This window comes from Pteropus medius, unplaced genomic scaffold, assembly GCF_902729225.1.
Source record: "Pteropus medius unplaced genomic scaffold, Ma_sr-lr_union100, whole genome shotgun sequence".
NCBI classification, from domain to species: domain Eukaryota; kingdom Metazoa; phylum Chordata; class Mammalia; order Chiroptera; family Pteropodidae; genus Pteropus; species Pteropus medius.
In genome coordinates, this window is record NW_024352947.1 from 151,143 (window position 1) to 172,719 (window position 21,577).

Below are 21,577 nucleotides of genomic sequence, written 5' to 3' on the forward strand. Positions count from 1 at the left end.
GCCCCGTCCCCCGTGTGCCGCCAGTCTGCACAGACTGTGTCCCTGCCCACCGTGCGCCCCTCCAGCGGCGCTCCGCGTAGACCCCCAGACATGTCTGTACCCTGCGGTCCCTCTGTCGCCCCAGACCGTACCTGTTTGGGGGGGATGCGTACACTCCATCCAGCCGATCGAAGGGTACACCCACAGGGCTCTGGAACTGCTCCCCCAATCCACGAGGTGGCGGGACGGGGCGGCCACACTGGCCTTGTCAGCCGGAAGCTGTGAAGGCCGAGGCTGCAGAGAAGGAGGGAGGGGAGAGCAGAGCCACGAGGCTGAGGGGGGCGGGGAAGCCAGTTCTCGGGGAGACCTCGGTTCTGGGGGCCCCTTCAGAGCCCAGCCGGCACAGTCCCTGTCCTGGTCCCTCTCCCTAAGCCGGGAGAGCCTCGCGTCCTGTCCCGATGGCTGCTGCTCAGCTCACTCGTCCAGTTTTGATTTGCCCGTCCCCCTGAGGCTTTACTCCGACTCGAGCTGTGTCACGTAGGAGGGACCTGATCTGGCCTGCCCCCCACTCCCCCCGTGTGTGACAGTCTGAGTCGTGTATCCCGACATTTGCACAGCAAAGCTCTAACCCCCAGTTCCACAGACGTTGACTGTATTTGGAGACAGGGCCTTTAAGGAGGTGATCTAGTCAGATGGGGTCTTTAGGGTGGGCCCTGAGCCAGCACGACCCACTGGGGGCCTTATGAGAACTCAGGACGCAGCCTCACAGAGGACCGACCAGTGAGGACACCGTCCTCACCTAGCTCTTCTGTGCCACCTGGCCGTCGGGCCCGCCCCTCTGTCCTCTGCGGCTGTGCGGGAGCATGAACCCAGAGGGCGGCGGGCGGGGCCCTGGTCTGGTTTGCTCCCCGAGGGGCCCCGAGTTCCTAGGACTCTGCCCAGCACCGAGCCGGCACCCACTCCGCACGGGCTGGAGGAACAGGTGGAACCGCGTGGAGCCCGCCCGCCGTGGCCCTCGCATCCCACGGGACCGGTCACCACGGACCAGCGCTGCCCCTTCACGCCGGCCCGGTCACCTCCCACCCCGCAGAGGCCTCGACGGCCGCAATGGCCCCTCCCCCTCAGCGCGTCCTGAGCTCATCCGCGAGACTAATCTTTTCACAGCGCGGCTTCGGGTCTGTCCCACCCCTTCCCGGTGTCCCATGGGACCGGGTTCGGCTGGGCAGTGACAGCCGGCCCCACACACCGAGGGCCCGCGCCTGGGACGAGCGCGGGTGTCTGCAGCCCCACTGAGCGTCCCGCCTGCCCTCCGTCTCTGTCCCTCTCTCGGGCCCCTCCTGCCCACCCCTCCTCCAGGATGCCCACGCTTAGGCGCCACCTCCGCCCTTCTTCAAAGCCGGATTCCAAGCCCCAGCACCCCTCCCCCGCCTCCAGCCCTCTCCAAATTCTCGTGGCCATCGTCGAGGTGACCCGGTTTAGGCAGGACGCTGGGGGCGGCGAGCCTTTCCTCATTCAGAAATCCCAGGGGGTGGTGACAGAGACCGGGCGTGCGCCCTGCGCTGCGCTCTGCCGTTCACGGTTCCTGTCGACCTCTCCATCATCCACGCTCAGCGTCTCGCCACGTGTCCTGTGGCCTTTCCACCTGCTCCTGTCTGTGCTCGGTGTTTCAGACATGGCGAACTGTCCCCTGAACACGGAGGCCAGTTTCGCGCCGTGACAGGTCGGTTAGAAACTCTTCAGGAGCAGGCTCGTTTATTCCGAGTGAACCGCCCTCAAAAATAAGAACAAACATCTTTATGTCATTCTAAGCAGAGCCGGCTGCTCGTAGCTGCGTTTGGAAATCCTTCAGGGCGGTGTGTCTCCACTGACTCTGCAGGCGACAGGGCCCGTCCTTGGGGACCACAGTCTGGGGGTGCCCGGTCCCCAGCCCCTCAGGCTCACCTCCTGCCTCAGCAGTGCCGCCTTCAGGCCAGGCTCATCTCGTCATCTCGGCACCCGCCCCAGCCTGGCTCCCTAACCTGGAGCACCCGCGGTGGCAGATGGCGGGGCTTCTCCATCTCCACGGGCGTGGCACGCACTACGCGAGGAGACATGAGATTTTCCTGAAAGCACAGATTTTCGTCAGCGTATTCCAGTGATCTGGAAAAGAGCTTGGCACAGAGGAAGAAACGTGTGTGTAGAATGAGTGACTGTTACCTCAGTGGGCGTTTGTGCTTTAAACTTTCTCGTCCCGATTATAAAATAAAACGTCAGGAATTAGCAGTTCTCTTCACATGGAGAGATGTTCTTCCTCTCTCTACCATTGTTTTTAGCAAAAAATACCCCCAATTCGCACTGGGCTTATTAAATAAACTGACCTGGTGGCTTCCAGGAACCGTTGTCACCGTCCGCGGGGCCTGGTCCTTGCAGAGGACCAGCCGGGGCCGCGCCCCTTCCTCACGGGCCCTCCTCCCGCCGTCCCCCCACCCCTGCAGAGGTCAAGCTCTCTGACAGCCGCCTCCACGCTGCCCCTTGCTGGGACCCGCAGACGTGGGGGCCACGCCGCAGCACCCTCTGCCCTCTTGGGTGTCTGATCCTAGAATTTTCTGAATAGAACCTCTCTTTGCTGCCGTCTGTGACGTCTGTGTTAATCCTCTTCCAGGTTGAAACTCTCCGACCGAGGCGTGCTTCGTGGGAACGGAGCACCCTTGCTCGCGGGGTGTAACTTGGGTGCTGCTTTAGAACCTCCCAGGGGGTGAGACATGGAGCAAAAACATTCCCCAGAGGCGACGTCATCGCCAGCAGCCTGAGGACAGGAAGCCCAGTGTCCACTTCTGTTTACTTTCACCGCCTGAGGCGGGTCTAGGCTCCCGCGGCCCACGATAAACACCTGCCGGATCATTGACCGACAGCGGCCGAGCTCGCCGGATGTTTCTGTCTGGGTACAATGTCTAGGGTTTTCGTTCCAAGAAAAATTGTGATCATTTTCACTGCAGTTATCTGCCCTATTTCTTGTTTGCTCTTTATTCTTCCTTTCTCTTCCAATCTTTCGTTTTGAAAAATTTTAAATATAGACGAAGTAGAAAGAACAGAACAATAATCCCATCATTTTCTCCGTTTGCGTTTGGCGAGTAACATTTTCTCGCATTTGTTTCTCTCGCTCTCTCTCTCCCTATATCACGTATATGTCTACATATTTATATTTATGTCTCTTTTCTGCTGTCACTCAAAAGCAAGTCGTAGACATCGTTACGCTGCAACCCCTCAATACTTTTGCCCGAATCTCCTAATAATGAGGACTTATTTTTTTACAGAACTATGAAAGCATTATCGCAGCTAAAAATTAATAATCATCTGAAAATATAATCTAATATCCCTACATTTATTTTTATTTTATTTCTTCTTTCTTTATTTTTTAAATGCCTACAGCACCCGGTCTTCCTAGGCGGTCTCCCATCCAAGTACTAACCAGGCCCGACCCTGCTTAGCTTCCGAGATCAGACAGGATCGGGCTTGTTCAGGGTGGCGTGGCCGTAGACATTCATTTATTTTTAAATTGGAGATGTCTGCCTTTTGGTACACAATGACTTTGCTTTCCTGAATTGGAATCGTAGTCCTGCTCGCTACAAACCCAGGTTGTGTAGGTGTGTAAAGACCTACGGCTCACGCAAGGCAGCTGCAGTCTCTGGTCCTGGTCCTGGGAGGCTCAAGGGTTGTTCGGGCCCCACGTCCGTCCTCAAGCAGGAGCAGGGCAGTGTTATTTTGGGACACCGAGGGCTGCCACAGGCAGTTAGAGTTTCTAAGCCTCTACGGCTGTGCGATGTGTGTCCCCCCCGCCCCCCGCCCCCCATCTGTTGCTTGTCGCCTTCATCTCCTTGCATTGTGGAAGGAAAGCACAGTACGGGACTCAGCTCCACTTTTGGCAATTCTGATTCAGTAGGTCTGGGGTGGGACTCTCGGGAAATCGCAAATCTGGATGAGAAATTCTCCAGGATTAGAAATCTGGGGGGAAGGGGAGCCCCTCGACGTGGTCCGCCTACACGGCACGTCTCTGCACATCTCACGTCTGTGCGTTTGTGGGTTTCATACGATGATTCCATTATCTTTGGATGTGAGTGGGGTGTAAACTGTAAATAAATGAGAGGCTTCCTCAGGACGGCCACGCCCACGAGAACCAGGCTGGGGGCTCTGCAGCGGAAATGGGGGGCGGCTGTGGACGGAGAGTAAGATGACCCAGTCTGCACTTGGCGCTGGCCTTATCGTTCACGCAAGTGGTTCTGGGTGACACCCCTGAATTCTCTGAGCTCATCCTTCAACACGAGCAGAGTGACCCCCATGTCGTGGGGACTCGGTGACATCGTGCCTGTGAAAGCGTCATATAGAATGCTCGGCGGGAGTCTGGTTGGGTCACAGGCAGATACACCCCGTCACCCAGCTCCGGCTGGGGGTCTGCAGGCCAGACACCACCGTGGCCCGAGGGGCCTCCTGGGGGGAAGTGACCACAGTCTGGAAGGGAAAGGAGGGGGCACTTCTGAGGTCAGTGCGGCACCTGCAGGTCACCAGGAGGGTTCTCCTTCCCGTTCCGGGACGTGGGCAAAGAAGGGGTGCAGCGCAGACTGTGTGAGAGCTGTTGGTGGGACTGCAAACCGGTATAGCCACTGTGGGGAACAGTTTGAGGTTCTTCCGAAAATTAAAAATACAACTACCACGTGACACAGCAATCCCGCTTCTGGGTGTTTATCCGAAGAAATACAAAACACTAATTTGAAAAGACCCATGCATCCACGTGTCCACTGCGGGATTGTTTACAGCAGCCAAGATCTGGAGGCCACCTGGGTGCCCGTCAGTGGATGATGGATGAAGAGGAGCTGGTGCGTGAACACAGTGGAATATTACTCAGCCGTGAAAACAATGAAATCTCGCCATCCGTGACAACGTGGAGGGACCTAGAGGGCGTTGTGCTGGGTGGAGTGAGTCACACGAGAAAAACGAACGCCACAGGATTTCACCTACCTGTGGAACCTCGAGAACAAAATAAGCAGATGAAACAGAAACAGATTTATAGATACAGAGAACGAACCGATGGTCGCCAGATGGGAAGGTTTTGGGGGCTGGGCGCATGGGGGAAGGGATAAGAAATACTAACTGGTAGTTACAAAATAGTCACTGGGGTGTGAAATACAGCGCAGGGAACTCGGTCAGCAACATTGTAACAACTATGGACTGTGTCAGGTTGGCACTAGATTCACGGGTAGGGGAGGGTCATTCCGTAAATTTTTCGTAAATTATATAAATGTCTAACCACTTTGCTGTACACCTGAAACTAGTATAATATTGCATGTCAACTGTAACTGAAAAATGAAAAAATAAAAAGAACTTTTCTTCATGATCCCTGAGGAAAAGGGACAGGGCAAGGCGCCAAGGAGCCTTCAGGGCGGGGACACTGGCCCCTACCTCCTCTGCAGCTGTCCTGCCATCTCGGGCTCACTCTGGTTCCTGCAGGGAGCCGCGGCGGCACAGCCCTCCGGGTAGACGCGCTTCCTGGGAGCCTTGGGTGTCGGGGCTCACATGGGGTGGGGGCTGGGCAAGAAGAGCACCCCTCAGCTGACACCAGGACACTGCCCCGGGGGAACAGGTGACAGTGGAGGGTGTTAGGGCTGGGAGCCATCTGGAAGCAGTCATCAAGGAGCATTCCTTCTGAGGATTGCTGTGGTGACGTCATTCGTTATGACATTATTCGTTATTCGTGCCCGGGCCATGTGACCTGTCGCCAGGGCGGTTCAGTGGGAAGGAGCCCTTCGGAATGACAGGGACTGTTGGGCGGGACCTAGCGAGTCAGGGGAACGAGGAGCGGGCCAGGGTGGCAGCAGCCCCCGGGCCTGGTCACCGACTTCTGGCTTGACTTCCCCGGGACGCGGGGTGACCGGCTGCGCGTCTCCGGGGTTCGCGCGCCTCGGGGCGCGGACGGGAAGCAGGTGGCAGTGCGCTGGCCGCGGGGCGCAAGCCGCCGAGCGGCGGAGGGGTCCGCGGGGCCCCACTGGTCCCTCCGCCTGCCTCGCTGCCCCCAGCCCTCCTGCAGGGAAGGCGGACGCCTGCCCAGAGTTTTCAAACTCGACTCATCAAGAAACCGGCGCCCGGGTCGAGAGCCAGGCGGTCCCCAGCATCCCCGAGGACCCCGTTGGGCTCTCTAGTCAGGCCCCCCACCCTGTACCTCCAGGCCGCCACCGCCTTGCTGCCTGTGGCCACGTGGCTACTGGTCCTCGCCTGGCCAGCAAGCGCAGAGCGCGGGCATCACGGGGCCGTTCGCTTCATCGGCCCTTGAGAAGATTAATCATAATCGCGTACAGATACATATGAACAGCACCGGGGCCGGAAAGCGCATCGCTGCCGTTTATGTTTCTGGGGCGATCGGGTTCTTTAAGCGCAAGCGCAGGGACGGACTATTTCTCAGTCCCAATTCAAGGCAGATTTCCGGGAAGGGGTGCGGCGAGCGGTCCACCGCGTGTCCACCGCGTGTGGGACTGCCCCGTCTGGGTCACGTTCGAGGTGCAGACTGACTGTGGATGGAACCGTTACGCGTGGAGACGACCCCCAGCAAGGCCAGCGACAGCAGGACGCCACAGCGCTCCGCCCTGTCCTCTGCCCCGAGCCTCTGAATCTTAGGGAAAAAAAGTTCTGATCATCCAACCCCAGTGTGCGTTATTTTGGTCCTATTTAAGCCGTTATAATTTTCTTTTTCTTTTCTCTCTTAATTGTTTTTTTTTTTTACCCCCATTAAAGTATTTTAGAAAAAGTAAAATTGGGCAGATTATAAAAGGGTTCTGTTGTCCAGAGGCTCGGTGTGACATCGAATTGTACGGGGCTTCTCACACCTCTGGCAGCAGTAAGTGGCCCCCGTGAGCTGGCGGCAGAAACACGTAAGCTACGTTTATGTGCTGCCACACGTGTGTAGCTGTCCGCACTGTCCTGTGCGGTCAAGGAAAAGGCCCTGGGGGCTCTGGCCCTGAAACAAAGCGTGGGTAAATGCCAGGACCCGCGCAAAGGAAGGAGCAAGTCAGCGTTTATGGAGAGTTTGCCACTCCGCCCGCGGCCCAGAAAACTACAGGCCCAGTGTGCGAGGTGGTCGGGAAGTCAAGCGAAGGTCACCGTCAGGGAAGGGGGCGCCGGCACACGCTGATGGGGACAGGAGCCCGGAGCTCAGGGGCGGGGCCCGCAGCGGCTTGGGGCTCTGAGACGTCCCTAACCTGCAGAAGGCGTGACAACCAGGCTCTACCACACTGCAAGTTCTATAGAATCGGATTTGCAGAAAAGTGGCAGAAATAATTCCCATGTGTTCCTTACCCAGACTCACCATTTTTTAGCGTTTTGCCACATTTGTTTTACTGTCCCCTGTCTATACTTTCTCTGAACTTTTGACAGGTCTTTGTGTCCCATGGCCCTCTAGCCTTTGAACCTCCGTTCCTGTTTCCCAGTAAGAATCTCCCGAGTGATCACAGGAGACTGACCAACGTCAGAACGTGTGACATTATGCTGCACGCTGCAGCGTACGGCAGCAAATGACCCTCTCCATCACCCTATGGATAGCCAGAGTCCAGTTTTGTCAGTCGGCCCCCTCTTGTCCTCCACAGCAGCGGTCCCCAACATCTTTGGCACCAGGGACCGGTGCTCCTAGGAGCATCTAATGCCTGATGACCTGGGGCGGAGCTGAGGTGGCGATGCCTGCGCTGGGGGGCGGCCGCAGACGCAGAGGAAGCTCTGCTCACTCAATCTTTGCTCACCTCCTGCCGTGCGGCCCGGTTCCTAACAGGCCAGGACCGGTACCGGTCCGCGGCCTGGGAGTTGGGGGCGCCCCGGTCCACAGCATTCATAGCCTCTGGCACAGGATCACGTGCTGCGTCTGGTTATCACGCCTCTCCGTGTCCGCCAGTTTGGGGCGGCTCCGAGACGGCTCCTTGTCTGTCGCAGTAGTGGCTGCTTGTCCGTCGCAGTAGTGGCTCCTCCGAAGAACGGAAACCGGCTGTTTTACAGAACGCTCCTCGTTTTGTTTCCCTGTAGTCGTTCGTGACCGGATTCGGGTTATGTGGCCCTGGCGGGAACGCTGATACAGCCCCGTGTCCTTCCCGGTACCTCCGCAGACGGGATCTCCGTCGGACCTCTTGACCGAGGTTAACTGTCACCTGGCCCAGGTGTTGTTCTTTCTCCCTACACAGTTAGTTACTAAGTTCCCTCTGCCCTGTTCTGTCCAGGGCTATTCGAAGGCCTTAGAAATACCCTCGTTCTCATCAAACTCCCCTCCCCCGCACTTTGCCGTCCACGCGATGAGTCTTCTCCGGTCTTCGCGTGAGACAGGCTGCCACGGGGTGACGTTCAGCGTCCCCCTGCCCCTCTCATTTATCAGGTGGCGTTCTCCTGGAAGACAGAGCCCGCCCCGTCCCTCACGCGCTACCGGCATGTGCGCCCAGATTCCTATTCTATGTGATTTTTTTTTTCCTCTTGTGATGAGAACTCTTAGGATCTATCCCCTTGACTTTCAAACATGTCACACGCGGCACTGACCACGGCCACCATGCCACATAGTGCATCTCATCTGGAGTAGATCACAGTCCCGTCCACTGTTTGAGGTTTCTCCTCTCGGGACTCCACATATTTGTATTTTGGTCCTTCTTCGCGGACTTTCATTTCAACCTCTTATTTTGAACTTTTTTACTCGTTACCTTGTTTTCGATTTCTTGATGACTTCATCGCCATTCTTCAGGACCATTTTTTACGTATTTATATTTGAACATATTCTTTCTTGGGCACCTGGTAATCATTCTTTGTTTCTGGAACAGCTCTGTTTTCATTTTCGATTTCTTTCGTGAATTCGATCACCCTGTGTGGTATTCCTGATCTTCGTCTCGCCCGCTCTTAGTGTTTGAACTTCTGATTCTGGTTATATAAATGTACGTGCATCTGTGCGTGTGCGTATCCAGATACATGTCGTGTTGTTCATTTCGGTAGTTTGATAGGTGGTGTCACCGTTTTCTTCTGCTTCATGGTTTTATTGGGGGGCGGTTATAGGCTGAAATGTTACGATTCATTTTTCATCATAAGAAATGTGATTTATTTTGTTTTCTTTGCGCAGTATCTTTGTATACGGCTGATTTGATGTTTTCCTGTTGCTGGGCATTTTGGCTCAGGGCTCCTGGTTCGAGAACGTTCTGTCTGCAGGCTGCGGTGCAGCTTCTAATACAGAACAGTGGCTGAGCAGGGGTCACTGTCTTCTCTTTCCACAGGATCTTCGTCCTTCCCTTCTCGCTCCCTTCTGTCCCTTTATCGCCAGGCCTCCCCAGGCCATTCCCTTTCCCCGCTTCTCTGGCTGTTCCCCGAAGCAAAGGCTTCTCCAAGGCTGCCACCTCCTGTCCTGTTCTCTTTCAAACTTCTTCCCTTGGTCAAGCAAGTACCAGACCCGAGTTCGGTTCTTAGTTCTTGGCGTTGGGCTTTCTCGTCACAGAGGGATTTAAGTCTGAGCTCCACGAAGTCCTTGGCAGCCGCTGGGCTGGCGTTTGACGGCTTTTCTTTCTCCTTAAGAAGCGATGTGAAGTTGGGTTGACGGCGCTCGCTCCCCCAGTGGCGCTGAGGGCTTGTTTGCTTATGTTTGTGCTTCGTGGAGGCTGTGAGGGGAGGTTCGGGTTCAGGCAGCTGTCATTACCGTCTAGACTGGGAAGCTCCTGAAGTCGCTTTTAAAACATCAAGTACTCAGTAACATTCGTTTCCTTTCTAGGAGCCCTGGAAACCGCAGTTAGAGCTTATCCTCAAGGTTACCCAGATTCTGTTACGAGACAGATCTGTGTCCCTGCATCTTTAAAGATGTCGAGTGCCCTAACTCTTCTTTCTTCTTTTAAGAAAGTAACCAATTAAAAAGATGAAACAATGTATAATTTTCCTTCTTCCTCATTTCGTGTTTACTTAAAAAAAAAAAAAAAAAGCCCCAAACCAGAAAAGCCTGCTCTCAGTCTGTGTTTGTGCCCAGCGACATGTTCCCTTGAAGACGCCCCGTTTCTGCCTTTAAGCCCCCGCCCCCGGTAAATGAATAAATAAAACTGTCGCCCGGGGATCAGGGACGGTTCGCGGCAGGATCGGTGAGAACGGCGCAGCGGGCAGCGGCGGAGTCGGGTCCCGGGGGCGCCGCCCGGACGGCCCAGGTCGGCGGCCCAGCAGGAGCGAGCCCGTGCGGGTCTGCGGCGGTTCCGCAGAGCGGGGCCTGAGCGGGCGGCCTCAGCCGCGGGGCCGCGCGGGGCAGCCCGTGCGTGCGCGCCCGGGGCGCGCGCGTCTCCGGCCCGGGCAGCCACCTGTCACTCAGCGGGGCGGGGACGCGGCGCCCCGCTCCTCCGCCCGCGCCGGGCCCGGCCGCCCGCCGATTGGTCGCCCTTTGCTCCCTGACCCGCGGCCGCCGCCGGGGCCGCCGCTTCCTGCGCGCGGCCGGCCCGGGGCGGAGCCGGAGGAGGAGCCGCGCGCCGCCCGCCCCTTCCCGCGCGCCGCCCGCCCGCGCGCCCGCCGGCCCCGCGCAGCAGTCGCGAGCAGCGGCGCCGGCCGCGGCCAGTGGGCAGGATGCGGCGGCGCTCGCGGATGCTGCTGTGCTTCGCCCTGCTCTGGGTGCTGGGCATCGCCTACTACATGTACTCCGGGGGCGGCAACGCGCTGGCCGCGGGCGCGGGCGGCGCCGGCAGGAAGGTGAGTGGGCGCCGCGCCGGCCCGGCCCCCGAGCCCGGCTCCCGCCTCCCCCGCGCCGGCCCTGCTCGGACGCGGCCGCCGGGCGCCGAGGGGTCCCCTCCGCCCCGCCCTCCTGCTCCGCGGCGCCCGGACCGCGGCTCGGGCCCCCGCCCGGCCGTGCCGCCGAGGCCCCGGGGCGGGGGGCGCCTCTCTCGTCGCCGCCTCCCCCTCCCCCCGTAGACGTGCCCTCTGCGCTCCACGTAATTCGCATCGTGTCGGCCGCCCTCGCCCCGTCCCCTGCGGTGGGAAGTTTAGGGGTGCGGGTGCCGGCAAACACAAAGGGGGTTGGGGAGGAGGGGAGGCGGCTGCCATTCCAGTGTGTCACGGACGGAGGGGGGGAGACGGGTCCAAGTTTCTTTCCAGCCTTTTGGTACGAGCCGCCGCGGATTCCCCGCCTCCCCGTGGGCCCTGGCGTGGGGAGGGGGCGCAGCCGACCCTGTGCCTCATACGACGGGCTCCCCTGGGCCGGAGGCAGCGAGGCCACCGCGCCTTGCGCCCCGAGAAAGGCCGGCCACGGCCATGGCCCCGGCCTGCCCTCCGGCCGCGCGTCACACTCCGCTCGGCGCGGCCCTGCCGTCCCGCGCGGGACAGGCCTCCCCGCGCGCCGGCCTTCGCCAGCCCCGCTCGCCCGCTTTTAGGAGTGTGTTCTCGACAGGCCCCAGGGGCCGAGTGATTAGGCCGCGCGGACCGTGCGAGGCACTCCGGACGGCCCGGCGTTTCGGGGTAAACTGAGCGCCTGGGGTCACCCAGACGCCGATGTCCCCGCCGGGCGCCTGCTGGGCCGGAGGGTCCTGGGCCGCGCACGTGCCCTTCGGGCGTTCGCGGTGTTCGCTGCTCATCAGACCTTGAAAGCACCGCTGTCTTTTCCACAACCCTGTATCCCTGTCACTGTCACGCTCAGTGTCACCGCAAACCCAGGAAATTCTGAGTGGCTGGAACCGGGGACTGGCGTCCAGGAACCAGCCAGGCCCGCAGGACCGACGTTAGCCTTAAACTCAGACCCCTAAATGTCGTGTAAATGTCGCGTTGAGTTCGGGGGCTGCAGAGGAAACTTCTTGCTGGTTTCATTCGTCCTCAGCCGCAGGTATCAGGCGGAGGTAGGTGCCTTATTTGATATTTGGTACATTTCATCGGTTGGATTTATCTGGAGGAGCAGAAATGAAAATAGTTTTTCCACGTGCCCAGTCGGCCTGGCTTGCCTCTGAGCTTAAAGTCTCCTCTAAGCCCTGTTTTTCTTGTTTTTAATGCAGGAACTGTCGTGTGTGCACACGTCACCATTTATTCTTGACTGGTGAAGCACCAGCGCAGCTACTGCTGTGGCGAACGCTGTTAAACTGGGATCATTTCGAATCGCTTCCCAGTAAGCGCTACCTTGGGGGGTCCGCACAGCCCCGCGTGCTGGGGAGACCCGGCGGAGCTTCATGCCTTCCGTGCGAAAGGAAACCAGACAGAGACGCCAGGCTTGGCGTTTCTGCCCTCGGTCGGTCACTGTCATTAGTGCGTGTGAGCAGAGAGAGAGAGATGCGGCCTGCGCACCTGCGGAGGCTGGGTGGCCTTCACTGGTGGGCGGTGTTCGAGGCGGCTTCCCTGTCGACCTCTGAAGTGTGATCCTTAGTTAAAATAGAATCCGAGAGCACCTCGCGGCCCGATGGCAACAGGACGACGGTACAGAGACCGCGAAGAGAAAGTGTGGGAAATGAACGGCTCTGCGCCGGTTGGCGCTTTGGGATTCTATTCTTTCTGTCAACGAACCATAAAATTTCATCCTGGCCGTTCGGGTGCTTGAGCGATTTGTGGGCTGAGGAAGGGGTGTGTGAATGTGGCAGCTTTGAGGCTGCAGGAAGGAGACTCAGCAGCTTAGTCGGGTGAGCCCCGCTGCGAGAGGGGACCCCCGAGACATTCTGGGGTGCCAAGAGAACCCTGCTGTGCCGAATTCCTAGTCAGCCTGTAAAACGGTGTCCCTCCTGAACTGTTTCCATGGCTTCAGAGATTGGAAAGTGTCCCCAAATTTACTTCCTCCTCATGAGAAAAAGACACGTAGTCATTTTGGCTCGTAACGTGTGGATGTAAGATAACGCGACAGGTGTGTACAGGTGGAATTTAAGTCCTAGCTGTGGTGTTTTAGACGCAGGGGGCTGATAAGTCTTGTTTTCTGCTGTTTACAAGGCTCCAGGTCCACGCTGAGCCGATTCGTCTGGGCCCTGATGCTTCTCATGGGGCACCTTGCGGGGATGGTCCGTCCGTGTGGGTCTCTGCTGCCTGGGCACCCACGTGCCTGCCCGTTACCTAACTCGTCTCACGACTGTTCCTCTCCGTGTGGTCGGCGAAGCCTAGAAAGCCAGCTCGCCCCAGGTCACAGATGTAACACACTTCACGGGCGCCGGTGCCGAGAAGCAGCCGGGCCCCGGCGCACATCTGGACGGCAGGGAGGGTGGGGGGTGTGGTCGTCAATTTGTGGATCCCGCTGGTTACAATTCTAGTTCATTTACATCTGCACAGATCCCTCCTCTCCCCAGGTTTTGCTCTTTCCTCATAAATTGGTGATTTACACTTCAAGGATGCTTTTCCTTTGAGCATCTTAAATGATTTAAAATTTTAATCATGTTAAGTCTCCCCTGGGCCCTGGTACTTCCAGCCACAGAAGAGAGGAAGGAATTTCCATGGGAAGGAGCCCGCCTCTGGGTAAAGCGGGGCTTGTAGGGTGGAGGGGACACTTTCCAGTCTCTAAGTCCATGGAAACAGGTCCGAGGAATGGTCTCTGTCTGGGAAGAGTGTGCCAGGCCGAGGCCGTGTGTCTGTGCTCCTCCGTCCTTGGAAGGTGAGGAGAAGTGTTAGCTCGAGCAGCCGTCTTCTGGGAGGGCACCAGTGCTGTAGCCCATCTCTGGAGGCCCCAGGGTGCGGGGCTTGGGGCGTGACCTTGTAGGAGGCATTGGGGGACCAGGGGGGCCTTTTTTGGAATGGTTGGGGCCTTGCTGGCTGGAGTGAGGCACGTGTACAGGGCAACCTTGGGGTATGAAGTTGGGAGGAGTTTGGGGCTGAATTGTAGAGGCTTCGGATGCCAAGCTGCCCTGTTGGCTCCCAGTGTGCTCCTGTGACACCAAGGACTGCCTCTCGGGAAGTGGCCCAGACACCGTGCTGGTCCTCGTGTGCTCGGCTGTGGTATCAGAGGGGAGTGCCATCCTTGGGCAGCCAGCAGGAAGCGGGCTGAGGACACACCTTTCGGTGGTTGTGTAAACGGTCCGAGCATCACCGCCGAGGTCCCCTTGGCGATACGGCCCCCTGGCCCCCTCCCCTGCGGCCTTGCTGCTCCTGGCAGGAGGGAGATGGCCGCGTGGCCCGTGTGCGTGGTTTGAGGTCAGACGCCGGGCTGCCACACGCTTTAAGGGGCATGGGACGACCTGTGCACGTGCCGGGGGGGCAGATGCAAAGGGGGGGCCCATCCCACACCCCGTACCCTGTAATCGCTTTGGAGGTTAAAGCAGTTCTGTCTGGGGTGAGAGTCTGAGGTTGAAGTAGGGCGGGCGGGAGCAGGGGAAGACAAAGACACTGTAACTGAAACTTTTCTCTAAAGGAAACGAAGTTTCCACTTCTGGAGTTCTGTGGTGGCTGCTGGGTGCTCGCACAGAACGGAACAGAATGTGACTGATAAACAGCACAGAAGTGTCGAGTTCTTCCCCAGCCTCTAGCGAAAATGAGAGGGAGGCTGCCGCACCCAGCAGGAGCGGGGTCAGCCTGCGGGCTCCGCCAGGCCTGGGGGTGGGGGTGGCCTGGACGCTGTAGGGCTTGTGCGGGCCTGCCGTGTGGGTCGGTGGAGCGGCGGTGAGGGCTGGTAGACCGTGTCTGGTCAGAGAGACACTTGCGTCTGCCTCATTGGCCCTTGGTGCCCCTCAGAGAGGGCAGGCAGTGTGAGAGGGCACAGGCTCCAGAGCCAGCAGTGCTGGGTGGCCTGACTGCCATTAAGCCCAGCGGCACCTGGCTCAGTGGAGGGGGCGGGGTCTGGCACATGGGGAGGCAGCGGGGGTCGAGGTTCCGGTTGAGATCCCAGGAGCGAGGCGGGGTACTCCCGGGACCCGTGATGTGTCCTGGTGGCCCAGCGGAACTCATGGGCTGAGACCCCAGCCCACCCCCTCAGCTCCCGTGAACCTGTCTGGAGGTGAGTGTGCGTGGACCACGCCGAGGTGAGCGAGCCGGCAGTGTCCGGATGGGGACCCGGATTAAAACAGTGAGCTGCTCCCATGTTGCTTATTAAACACATGCCACTCTCTTGAGACCCCCGAGTGCCCCACCCCTAGCTTCCCTCAGGATCCCTTCCAGGATCAGCAAACAAAGACTTGAAAGCTGCTACCTCACGGGCCCCTGGACCCGGTGTCCGTGCCCAGGCTACAGAGGAACATCGTGCGTGTCACGCCAGTGGACACGCACAGGACCGAAGACAGTGGTGGCCTGGTCTCAAGTCCATGACCTGAGACACTCTCCCCTTGAGAAGTCTTCGGTTCTGTGTCGCCCCCGGAACCTCGGTCCTTGTCCCCAGACTGCCGTGAGGAGGGGTCTCGAGGGGCCTCGGGCACATCCACCAGCACAGCCCCGGGCGCGCCCCAGGCAGGCTGGGCCCCTGAGGACCGCACCTGCATCTGGAATTGTGTGGACGCCCGCTGGCTTCGTGAGCTCTGAGCACAGCTGGGCCTGGCTCCCTTCGTGGTGTGCGGGCGGCCTGACCTGCGGCCCTGAGCCCGACCTTGGGGATTAACCCAGGCTGGGTCCCAGGAACGCCGTCCAGTCCATCTGTCCGGTCTGAGACCTGCCTACCTTTCTCCTTCGTGACCACGAGCCATTTCTAGGGAGTAAGAGCCTGCTCCTGGCCCGCGGTGCCGGCCAACAGCCAGCCCTCTGCTCCCGCTTCGCCTCCTGCAGTGTGGGGCGACACACTTGGCATTTTCGCATTTAGTCATGGCCGGTATTACGGGCCTGGGAAACACGTCATCTGAGACGGATTGGGTTTCTTAGCACAAGGAGTTAGGTGGCAGTGATTCATCAGGGCCGGACTTGGAACAAACCAAACGGTCACAAAGCCTCTCTCCTGGCCTCGCACTGGAGAGGCCGCCTGGGCTCGGGGAGTCGTGAGCCCCACGCTGTGTTGTGGAGTGGCCACCGAGGGTGGCTGCCTGTGGATGGGGCGTGGGCCGGCCACTTGTGGCCCAGCCCGTGCTGTTGGGCCGCCCGCCCTGGCGACTGTCCCGTCTGCCTCTGCACTCCTGCCGGCCCCTGCTGGCCCCTGTCCTCCCGGCACTGGCTGTTTCCTGCCCGGTGACCGGGAGGAGGAATGTCCAGGACGCCTGGGGATGGTGGCTGAGTCCCTAGAGCCCCAGCCAGAACACCCATTTCGGCGGGGACAGGGTTGTTGGGGCAGTGGTCACTTTAATTCAGAGTTCTGTCTCGATCAGGGTGACATTGGGGCCGGGCAGTCACAGGGTGGGCTGGTTCGTCTGTCGTAGCATGTCTGTGGCTTGCCGGGCCTCCTTCCACCAGACGCTGGAGCACCCACCACAGCCGTGACAGCCACTGGTGTCCGCAAGCGTTGCCACGGATGGCAGAATCGTCCCCGAGTAAGAGCCACCGCTAAAGTCAGTGTTAACTGACTTCCTTTCTTCTCCCACCGCCTCTGTGCTCGGACCTCCCCGGAGCGCCTGTCGCCCCGTGCGGTCTGGGCGGGCCCCTGGGGTAGCCTCTCCGTGGCGAGCGCACGCGGTCAGCGCGGTGGGCGTACTGGGTCGCCATGGCGGGCGCATGGGGTCGGGTCGGGGCACGGGGTCGCCTTGGTGGGCGCACGAGGTCAGGGCACGGGGTCGCCGCGGCGGGCGCACGGGATCGGCGCACAGGGTCGGGGCGGCGGGTGCCCGGCACATACGTGGGGCGGTCGGTGAGGTGGGCGCGCGGGGTCGGCGCGCGGGAGTGCGGGGTCGGGGTGGCGAGCCCGGAGACGGCACCCACTGTGTGCCAGGCCGGCCCTGCCGCTCTGCGGACGGCAGAACGACTCTCCTCGCAGGACCCCTCTGCTTCTCCCAGTCCGCGGATGCAGACGGGCACAGAGACGCCGAGGAACTGCCCCAAGGCCACTGGTGGCCGTGGGTGGCAGACTCAGGGTTGATGGTCGGAGAACCCCCTGGCCCACGGGGGACGCGGCTCGCTCCCGTCGCTCCGCCCGGTGGTGCCGTGGACAGCGCTGCGGGCGGCGCAGCCGGGAGGCGTCGGGAGCAGGTGGCGCGCCCCGCGCTCGGACGGTGCTGGCGCCCAGCCCGCCTGGTCTGTGCCTGCGCCTCCGCCTCCGCGCCGTGAAGTGGTCTCCCTGCGCCTCCAGGCCTCGGCCTCTGTGACGCTGACGCTGGCCCTGGCCGGGCGCGGGTCACCGGCCCTGCTGTCCGGTTCCTCCTGCAGCGCGTTTCCGAGCTCCTGCCTGTGACAGGCACTGTCGGGCACAGCATTTGAGACATGGCGGTGAGTGTCCCAGAGACAAACTCCTGTGTTCGTGGGACTTACATTCTGGGGGCAGCTAGACAAAAACGTGGTCCTTAAGCAAAGTACAGACTGAAAGATGGCGCCAAGCGCCACGGTCAAGGGGAGTGTCCAGCCTTTGCTGTCACCCCCCCGCCTCGCTGAAGTCACGTGGGTCCCTCCTGGAGCTGGCGCCTTCCGTTTCTCAGTGGCACACGTCATGCGGCATCTGGGGTCTTCCCGCCTGGTCCACACGGTGTCCTGGGTGATGGGTGTGTCGCCCTGGGATGTGGTGCCTGTGTCCCCATGGGTGGTGCCTGCGGGCGGCCTCGCTCACTGACTCGGTGCACTGGGCTACGGAGCCACCACATGCCATTTCTGAGCCGACCTCCCTGAAGCGCCGAGGTGGGTTGGGCTGCCTGGGGTCAGGGGCACCGTGCGGTCCCCCCCGCACGCCTTTCACTTAATGGGAGTCCTCGCTGGTCGCTGGACCCTGTGCACCTGCTCCCACACAGGGTCCCCACCGCGATGTCACTTCTGCGAGCTGCTGTGGGTGGTGGCAGCTCGGGGGTCACTGCAGAAAACTGGAGGCTGCCAGCCTGCCTGTCCCCGGCCTACACGAGGAGGTTCTGGCAGTGTGGGGGGTGTCCCCGCTCTGTGATCTGCAGCATTTGTGGAAAATAAAATGGACGTGTGACGTCACTGTCCACAGCCACTTCGGGGAGGTGGGACATGGCGAGTTGCTGGTCCTCACGTGACAGTGTCCAGCCGCATTTTATAGACACCGTGGCGTTCGCAAGGGTCGTTAGAAGCTTCACGGTGAGTGCGCCGAGCCCTGTGGGTTCCGGGGTGAAACGGCCGTGACACTTCACTGAGGCGCGCAAGGCCTCAGCCTCGGGGCAGCCGCGAGGCACCTCCCCGTGGGCCTCCGAGGCCAGGCCAAGGGCGAGCTCTTCTCTCCAAAACGGGTGCTGCCCTGGGAAGGTGACATCGCAGATGAAGGGTCTGTCCTCCAGGGAGTCACCCCACGAGGGCTTGAGGAGCCGGTGCAATTGAGAGGCCCGCGTTCTGAGAGGCCCGCGGATGAAGCGCACAGCCGGGGGCTGTGGCGTCGGGTTTAGGCCGCCTCTGGGAGCTGAGCCGCTTGGCCTGGGGAGCGACGCCTTCAGGTCATTGCCGCGAGGCGTCCCTTCTGACCGGGGGTTTTGCTCTGCGACCTTCAGTGCCACCCCCCTGTTCCTGCCCTGATTTCTCACCGTCGCCCCCTCCGCCGTGTGCTCGATGAGCTCACTCTTGCTTTTCTTCCTGTCTCGCTTTTGGTGAGTACTGATTTTCCGTGTCTGGGAGATAAACCTTTTCTCCTCAAATCTAAGAGACTGTAATTCACGAAATCGTTATTTTATGTACCACTAGGACAGAAAAACATCGTCCGACGCGCGTGTCCCAGTGGTTTGCCAGCTCTCGTTTTTACGTTCTGTGTACTTAGCTCTTTTAGATGTAACGAGACGTGGATTTTTCCATCTGTCACTCGTACGCCGACGAAAGGGGAAATACGCCTGAAAGGCGTCGTGCGCGGTGTCTGTCACACTTTCTCGGTGTCCACTTTTTGACTCGGACGTTTCTGCCTGTTTTCCTCAGACGGTGTCATCCTCCGTGCCACCGAGACCTTTGGTGACGCGGCATTACCCAGAAACAATCAGCACGCCGAGAGCCCCCGGCCCGGGCTCTGCGCGTGGCGTGGCGTCACGTAGAGTTAGCGGCGTTGACTTCTCCGGGCGCTTCCCCCGACTCCCCAGGCACCGCCCGCGCCTGTCCCAGTGGGTTTCGTGTCTGGGGATTCCGGGTGCTCTGGCGCTTCTGGGAGTTTCTTCCAGGCCCCCGACACGCGCATCCCGCAGATGTGGCTGCTGGTGTGTTGCATGTATCAGTGTGTGTTGGTAGCGATGGGCGTCGTGGCCCAGGCCTGGCCCATGTCATCGTAAAGCGTCACCCATGGTGGGGGGCATTCCGGTTTCACGTTAAACTGGGGAAAAAGCGCGTGTTACGGTCCATGAGTTACAGTGTTTCTTTCAGATGTCGGGAACTCACCTTTCTGGGAACCGAGCCCCGGCCGCCTGTCCGTGACCAAGAAGCACGGTGGCCCGCCTTGGGACGTGCGCATCTGCGTCCGCTCCCTCTCATCCCCCAGAATCCACACGCACAGAGGTCCTGCCTGCTTTTCATTTTGAGCGATGAGCAGCTCAGGAGCGTGAACCTGCCCGCAAACACTTCTGAGCGTGTTCTGCCCGGCAGTGACCCTGGGGAATGCAAGATGCGTCCCCCTCGGCATGCTCACGGTCACCGGGCAGGCCACCGAGAGGAAGATTTGAGAAATAACTAGCGGCGAGTTGCATGGGAACCGGGTGCAGGTGACATTTAAGGCGTCACCGTCAGTTTTATTAGAGACTAGTGGGTGGCATCGAGGCGGTGTTTTTTGAAAATCATTAGTTTTGTAGACGCAAACTAAGGCATTTCAGGGTGCAGCGAAATGTCTGCGGAGAAAATTATGGGGGAACGAGACTGGCCAAACGTGTTGTTGAACTTGACTGATGAGTACATGGGGTTCTTCGTACTAGTTTATTTTTGTGTACTTTTGAAAATTTCATTAAAAAAGTTAAAAAGTTTATAGGTGCGTGCAGCTAAAATTAGCAAACCAGCTGAAAACGCGTATTTCCTGAAAAGCGACTTTACGGCTTTGTGTTAGGCGGTTTCTGGCCCCAGGGTCCTATGTGTGTGGTGGGGTCCCCTACACCAGGGTGCTGCACTTCAGCCCCCAGAGGTGGCATCAGATCCCACAGGTTAAGGGCTCAGTCCTGCAAGAACGCCCCGTTTCAGATGCCGACGACCAGCCAGCATCAACTGGCTTTCTGCTGACTGGCTGTGAATCAGGGAGAGGTCTCCAGGTCCCCTCCTTCAGTCCCCTTAACGCACAGGAGTGGCCCCAGGACTCAGGAACGTATTTGCTCCCCGGTCATTGATGCAGCACCGAGGACATTAAAGATGGGACTCGGCAGCTGGATGAAGGTACATGGGGCGCGATCCCCACAAAGAAGCTTCTGGCCTCAGTTTCCTCATTTGTCGTCGGCCTGCACACACTCGGGTGCTGATGCGGTGCTGACTTGAGCCCGGAGCTGGGTGGGGCTCGCCTGCGAGGCCGGTGTCAGGACCCCGGCTCCTGTGTCCCCTGGAGCCAGCTCCGCTCGTCACGTGTGAGCCACCGAGCCTCCTGTATCAGGACCGCCTCCCCGGGCCTGGCCCAGGTCCTGGTCTCGGAGGCAGGTTGGGGACGGGCGGGCCTCCCGCAGCCCTGCCCCTTCCCTGCTGAGGAGGCCCAGCCCAGGGGGGTGGGGAGCTGGCCAGGGTGCCCGGGTCGGGGCCGAGGGACTCCGGGTCTGCTGGGGAGCGGGAGCTGCGGGCCAGACCCCCTCCCAGGTGTCAGTCCCCGATTCTGCCCCTTTCTCTCGTAACTTGTCTTTGGAAACTACGCCAGGATGTGGCTTTTAACTATGTGGCTGCGTAATTAATTTTTTAACTCTAATTGGCAATTGGGTTTTTCAATGTCCTGAGCTGTCATTATGTGAATACAGCGTGTTATTTGAAAACTTTTCCAGGAGGCTTTAATTAGTTAGCACCCTTTTAGTTTCCTGAGTTCGGTGTCCAGCTCTGCCCGTTAGCACGGTGTCTGCGTCATGGCTCCGAAGCCTCTGAATCAGGGCGGCTTTGGGCTGGATTGCGGGGTGACGATCTCTCGTGTGACGATTTCAGGGAATACGCGCACGTGAAGGCCAGGCGTTCTTTGCGGCGGCTCGGGAGCCCGGCTGTGGCCCAGGCCCGGGTCCGCGTCCTGCTGGTCAGCTGGTTTCCTCGTCTGCGAGGGGCCGATAGGGGCTGGTGACGCGTGGAGAGGGGGACGTGGCGTGCCCAGAGACGCGTCGTGGGCGACTGGAGAAGCTGCTCTGACGGAGGCCGGCTTGCCTGAGGCGGCCGCCCAGGCCCACGGTGACAGCCGGGTGTGGCTCGTTGGGCCAGGGGTGCGAATCGGGCAGGACCCTTCCTCTGTGGTCTGTGCCCCTGTTCGTTTGCTCGAGGTGAAGCTGTGGCGCCAGGTGAGGCCAGAAGTGCTACCTCGGGTTACATTTTTCAGACCGTAGCGGGTCAAGGTGCAGTGGACGTTCCAGGGGCACCGAGAGCAGAGCGACCCAGGGGGTTAATGGGTGACGGAGCGAGCGACGGCGTGGATTTCACGGTGCCTGGCTTCAGGCCGCTCGTCTGCTCCCAGCGTCTGGCAGGCCAGCCCGTGGGACCCCCGGCGCTCCGTTCCCCCTGTGTGTGAGCGTGC

At 59.9% G+C, this 21,577-nt stretch overlaps 1 protein-coding gene and 1 non-coding gene across 2 annotated transcripts in view; one reads left to right on the plus strand and one right to left on the minus strand.

The window, feature by feature from the left end:
* Positions 1–3,378: 3,378 nt before the first annotated feature.
* On the minus strand, positions 3,379–3,497 carry LOC120592701 (5S ribosomal RNA). The gene has a single exon (XR_005650190.1). It is a non-coding gene; the product is annotated as a 5S ribosomal RNA (ribosomal RNA).
* A 6,983-nt stretch (positions 3,498–10,480) lies between these two features.
* GALNT2 (polypeptide N-acetylgalactosaminyltransferase 2) overlaps positions 10,481–21,577 on the plus strand; it is a 66,640-nt gene continuing 55,543 nt past the window's right edge. The window contains exon 1 of the mRNA XM_039850405.1: positions 10,481–10,671. Coding sequence (XP_039706339.1) covers positions 10,549–10,671 — 123 coding nt within the window. The 5' untranslated portion in view covers positions 10,481–10,548. The remainder of the gene's footprint in view (positions 10,672–21,577) is intronic.